The 6324-nt window shown below is 44.3% G+C and overlaps 1 protein-coding gene across 1 annotated transcript; it reads left to right on the top strand.

Annotated features, from left to right (window-relative positions):
- Positions 1–403: 403 nt before the first annotated feature.
- On the top strand, positions 404–1345 carry LOC129628616 (olfactory receptor 5AN1-like). The gene has a single exon (XM_055548083.1). The coding sequence runs from the start codon at positions 407–409 to the stop codon at positions 1343–1345; it is 939 nt and encodes a 312-aa protein (XP_055404058.1). The 5' UTR covers positions 404–406.
- The last annotated feature ends 4979 nt before the right edge of the window (positions 1346–6324 follow it).

Genomic DNA, 6324 nt, shown 5'->3' with positions numbered 1-6324 from the left:
TTCAATTCCTGGGTTGGGAAGATCTGCTGGAGAAATGATAGACTACTCAATCCACTCTTCTTGGGCTTCCCTGGTGGCTCAGCTGGTAAAGAATCTGCTTGTAATGAGGGAGACCTGAGTTCGATCTATGGGTTGGGAAGACCCCCTGGAGAAGGGAAAGGCTACCCACTCCAGTATTCTGGCCTGGAGAACTCCATGGACTCTGTAGTCCATCGAGCATTGAGAAGGCACTTCTTGACAATTCAAGATGAAAAGCTGGGTTGTCTTCCTAAGACAGTGGAGCATTTCCACTTTTCCAGTGCTCAATGGGGGAAAATATGGTGTATATGAAACTTATAATGCTATCATTTCATGAGCAGGCAGTGTATTCCCTTGTTTCTTTTCTGATTTTAAGAGCATCAAGCCAATGATTGGAGGAGGAAATATCACAGAGATCACTCATTTTATCCTTTTGGGATTCTCAGATTTCCCCAGAATCATAGTAGTGCTCTTTGTCGTGTTCCTGGTGATATACATTTTGACCCTGACTTGGAACCTGTCGCTCCTCATCTTAATAAGAATGGACTCCCACCTCCACACCCCCATGTACTTCTTTCTCAGTAGCCTGTCCTTCATGGACATCTGCTACGTGACCTCCACAGCCCCCAAGATGCTCTACGACTTCTTCCAGGAGCGGCAAACTATCACCTTTGTGGCTTGTGCTGTTCAGTACTTTGTATTCTCCACCATGGGGCTGAGTGAGTCTTGCCTCATGACTGCCATGGCTTATGACCGATATGCTGCCATTTGTAACCCACTCCTCTATTCGTCAGTCATGTCGTCTGCTCTCTGCAGTCGGATGGTGCTGGGATCCTACTTGGCTGGACTTTCTGGTTCTATATTCCAATTGTGTTTCATGCTCCAGCTCCACTTCTGTGGGCCTAATGTCATCAACCACTTCTTCTGTGACCTGCCCCAGCTGTTAGTTCTATCCTGCACTGACACGTTCTCTGTACAACTCTTTACTGCTTTATTGACAATGATCTTTGGGCTAATAAATGTTTCCGTTATCATGATATCCTATGTCTACATTGTCATCTCCATCATGAAGATCACAACAGGAAGTGGCAGATCCAAGGCTTTCAACACCTGTGCTTCCCACCTGACAGCAGTCACTCTCTTCTATACCTCAGGCATGTTTGTCTATTTGAGTTCCAGCTCTGGTGGTTCCTCTAGCTTTGACAGATTTGCATCGGTCTTCTACACTGTGATGATTCCCATGTTGAATCCTTTGATTTACAGTCTGAGAAACAAAGAAATCAAAGAGGCCTTGAAGAGGTTGCAAAAGAAGAGAGGGTGTTGCTAAAGTCATAGGTTGAGATTTCTGACAGATTTGTCTTTTTAGAATCATCTTAACCCTCAATAATCAGAGAAGGCAATGGCAGCCCACTCCAGTACTCCTGCCTGGAAAATTCCATGGACAGAGGAGCCTGGTGTGCTGCAGCCCATGGGGTCCCTAAGAGTTGGACATGACTGAGTGACTTCACTTTCACTTTTCACTTTCCTGCATTGGAGAAGGAAATGGCAACCCACTCCAGTGTTCTTGCCTGGAGAATCCCAGGGATGGGGGAGCCTGGTGGGCTGCCATCTATGGGGTCACACAGAGTTGGACACGCCTGAAGTGACTTAGCAGCAGCAGAAACCCTCAATAATATTCCTATGAATGGACTATAAAATTCCTGGTGCCTTTGGCAAAGAAGGCTTAGTTTGATATGCAATATGCCAATATGGACCAACAGCTGACTTGTTGCCACATGAGTATGATATCTTCGTGTCTTGGAGGTTCATAGTTTTCATCCTACATGAGGAGTGGCCTCAACATTTATTAATATATCTGTAAGTATTTGTGAATCATTAAGGTTTAGAACCTTGCTACTTCTATTTTGCTTCTGAGAGGGAGCACTGTTCCATCTCGGGCTTCTGACCCTGAAGGAGAGACCTGACGGAGGTACCAGGAGTGTGTACCCCTTGTCCCTCAAATATTTGGCTGTAGAGTAATCCAGACGTGATGCTCACTGATGTCCATTCTGGGCATCTGACAAGAATGAAACGGAACACGGAGGAGAAATGTGTCTTCGGACAGAAACAGGTATACAATTAGCTTGGTTGTGCCTCCTGGAAAGACCAGTCTGAGATAGCTTATGCTTGTGCAAAGCCTCTTTTGGGGCTTAATATCTAATAAAATTTTGATTACATTCTAGTTTCCACCAGCTGTAACCTAAGGAAGGAGGAGATGATTTGAATCATAAAGAGAAATGGAATGACGCACGTGGTCCCTTCAGTGCCATTTACTCATGAGTCTGATGATGTAATTTCTTGCAACTGGTACCCAGTGGGGATTTCTGATGGGAGATGATATTCAAAATCCATGTCACAGCCAATAGTAATTTCTGCCACTGTGCGACTCAAACTTTTCTTTCTCTTCTGCCCTCCTTAGCCTGGAAAATTACTCTGTTTGACATAGCCAATGGGATTGGATCCCCCAATTATTTCTGACCTCAAAAGGATCTATTAAAATTTGATGTGAGGAGACTTATGTGGGAAATTATTGTGATAATAGCACTACTGGATATTCAATATTGCAGGGAGTAAAAACAAATATGGAAAACTGGTATACGTCTCTTCCTCCCGTGTGCGTACGGTGTTTTATCTCCTAGAGATCTATGGCTGCAGGGGTGGTATGTTGGCTGGAGTAGAATTGATAGTGTTGCTTAGTGCTGTTTATTCCCAGGAATCCTCAAGGGCCAGGAGACAAAATAGTGGGATGGGCAGGGTTCCCAATTGTCATCAGTTTCATTGTTGAAGAAAGATAACTTTTGAATGAAGAAAGATTAGCTTTTGGTCATTGTGGTCTGGTTCAAAAGAGGAACAGGTATAGCAGCATTCACTATTGATTTGAAACTTGAACAAACTGACATAAGCCAGATGTCATTTACATTTACATATTACCCTTGAAGATTCACTGGGCTCTTAATGAATGTTTGAGAGGTCTCATTTTCAACGAGCCGCACGAACTATTCTGTTTAATGAAGGACTGTAAATGCAGGTGTATTTGAAGTCTTTGCCAAATCTCCCATGAATTTACACATGTGTAAGATTTAGAAAGGGGGGATTGTTGAAACTCTGGTGGGTGGGGCTTATCCTATGATAAGGAACCTGTAATATGAATAAAGGATGTTTTGCCTCCCTTTCAGGTATTTGTGGTTGCTGTTTAGTTGCTAAGTCATGTCTGACTCGTTGCAACCCCATGCACTGCAGCACGCCAGGCTTCCCTGTCCTTCACTATCTCCCAGAGTTTACTCAAACTCATGTTCATTGAGTTGGTGATGCCATCCAACCATCTCATCCCTTGTTGCTCCCTTCTCCTCCTGCCCTCAATCTTTCCCTGCATCAGATATATATATATATATATATATATATATATATATATATATATATTTTTTTTTTTTTTCGAAGCATTGATGTATGAGTCTGTTCTTAAGGGGCCATGATGACTTCCTTAGGAGACAGAACTCTGTTAGATGTTAGTGCATGGAAATGCAACTAATTTCTGTACATCAGTTTTATATCCTGTATGTTTACTGAATTTGTTGATTACTTATGCCAGTTTTTTGGGGGGGAGTCTTCAAGATTTTTCTCTGGGTGGGATTATATCATCTGCAGTTAATGACAATTTTACTTCCTCCTTCATCCTTCAGATTAGACTGTTGTAATTCTATGTAGTTACCATTTATCCTGTGTTATACATTTGCATATGTTTTCATGTTACTTTTACGTTGGCCAAAAAGTTCAGTCGCGTTTTACTGTAATATCTGGAGTTTTCTCCAACCTCGTATAACTATACCAGCTCCACACACTTGCTTCCCCTCGCAACTGATACCTTAAGCTTGTATGTCTTTTTGGTTCTTGCAGCTTACCAGGTTGCCTACTGGCAACCTTTCTTTCGTTTTGCAGAATGTGGCAATATAGCTCAAGTTGTGCTTTTTCCCTTGCCCCTAGAGCATGGTCCAATTTTCTAAGTGTGTTTATTGTTTACCAAAGTTCACTCTCCTGTCACACCTGAGAATGAGCACAATGAGCTGATGCAATTGGGGAACACGTGTGTTAGAACTTGGGGCATTGAGATCACTTCAGACCAGATGTGAGCATCCTTAGATGAAATTCTCACAGAGTCATTGTTGGGCTTCCTGCAGGAGTCATGAAAACAGCAGAAAACAAATCCTTTTAATGATTTTCTTATCTTGCTCTTTCCCTATCTCTTCCCTCCCCCACTCACGAAGATCCTGCTTTAGGACTTTGGGTGCTATGACAGAGAAACACATTCCTCTACAGAATTCTACAGACATATAATCACCCTATTCCTCTGCTTCCTGGGAGACACTGTTGCCAGCTAGTTCAGCTCTGTGCTCTGTTGCCTTGTTGGATGGGTGGCAAGGTCCTGCTTCTTCCAGTGGATACAAAGTCTTTTTTTTTTCCTGCTCCAATGGAGTCAGGGTTCCCCAGTGGCTCAGTGGTAAAGATCTGCTTTCAGTGCAGAAGCTGCAGGAGACCCAGACTCAATCTCTGGGTTGGGAAGATCCCCTGGAGAAGGGCATGGCAACCCACTCCAGTACTCTTGCTTGAAGAATCCCAAGGACAGGGGAGTCTGGCGGGCTACACTCCATGGGGTGGCAAAGAGTCAGACAGGACTGAAGTGACTTAGGACATTAGCAGAGCACACACTAGCACACCAATGGAATACTAAAATCTCTCCTTGGCAATGTTGGACTTCTGCAAAGTCTCTCATCCATGGATGTCGGACCAACCCAATCATTCTTGCAGTTTTCCCCAATCACAGCCAAAAGGGGTCCAGACCAGTTGGCTGGCTGTTGGTTCTGCAGCCATGCCAAGATCTGTATGCCTATTATCTGATGCACAGTTGGGAAGGACTCCACTCAGGTCTGTTGGCATATAGTGCTGAAACCCACAACTCCCCCAAAGGTGCTTTTATTTGCGGATGGTGGTGGTGGTCTAGTCACTACGTAACTTCTGACTCTTGTGACTCCACGGATGTAGCCCACCCACCAGATTCCCCTGTCCATGGGATTTCCCAGGCAAGGATACTGGAGCAGGTAGCTGTAGGGAGAGAGCAAATTACCCAAGGTGGCGTGGTGAAAGGTTGTTGTTGAATCACTTGAAGACACCGGGATTCTTGGCCCCCGGAGGAGAAGAATTGAATCCGGGGCCAGAGACGAGGCTTGATCGCTCAGAGCTTTTGTGTAATAAAGTTTTATTAAAGTATAAAGGAGATAGAGAAAGCTTCTGACATAGGCATCAGAAAGCAGAAAGAGTACCCGCTTGCTAGTGTTAACAATGAAGTTATATAATCCAAAGAATGTCTGCAGGTTGTAAAGACCTCATCAGACCTACTCCCATAATTTACATTTTAAGATAACACTGTCCTCAGGCAGGATACAGCCTTGTAAAGACCAGGTATACTCCCATAATTTACATTTTAAGATAACACTGTCCTCAGGCAGGATACATCCTTGTAAAGACCAGGTCTACTCCCATAATTTACATTTTAAGATAACACTGTCCTCAGGCAGGATACATTATTGTTATATAATCCTAAGGAATGTGTATAAAGAAAAAAAGTTTGTCCTTTCTTCCTCCTTGAGAATTCCAGATCCCTCTATCTTTGGGGACCCCTAGACTCCTTATCAACCTGCCTAGGAAATGACTCTCTCAGTGGTCAGGCTCTTTCGCCCCACGTTATGTAACAGCTGAGCTCCTTTACAACACTGCGCATGCGCTCAGGAGGTACTGGCTTGGTAAGGAACTGCTTTGTGCTGTAGGCATATGCGGGCTCCACCCAAACACACCTGCTCTATTGCTTTCATGTTCCGGCCGTGTCCATTTCGTCAGTCAGAGAGGAGAGAATACAGCATGTCTACTGCTATGGCTGCTGATCAAACAGACGAGAATAACCGTATCTGCAGTTCCTAGGGCACCTCGAGTCTCTTTCCAGCCTCTTAGCTCTTGCCTTGCTTGCCCTGGGTTCAGTGAACAGTGTGAACAGCGAGGACAGCAAGCCAACTGGCATCAGGAGCAGGATCAGCGATAGAGTCGCCATTCCCTTCTCTAGGGGATCTTCCTGACCCAGGATCGAACCCGCATTTCCTGTGGCTCCTGCATTGCAGGCGGAGTCTTTACAGGGGAGAGAGATGCTGATTTTCCGTTGTTGAAAGGGGGACTAAAAAGAAGGACTGTCATGACACAATTATGCTGACTCACTGTTGTTTT

The sequence above is a fragment of the Bubalus kerabau genome, chromosome 15 (assembly GCF_029407905.1).
Source record: "Bubalus kerabau isolate K-KA32 ecotype Philippines breed swamp buffalo chromosome 15, PCC_UOA_SB_1v2, whole genome shotgun sequence".
Taxonomy (NCBI): Eukaryota; Metazoa; Chordata; class Mammalia; order Artiodactyla; family Bovidae; genus Bubalus; species Bubalus kerabau.
This window is presented reverse-complemented; position numbering and strand designations above follow the sequence as displayed.

What these genes read in the sequence shown, in the direction of transcription:
- LOC129628616 (XM_055548083.1), top strand. Translation starts at nt 407, where the DNA reads ATGATTGGAGGAGGAAATATCACAGAGATCACTCATTTTATCCTTTTG.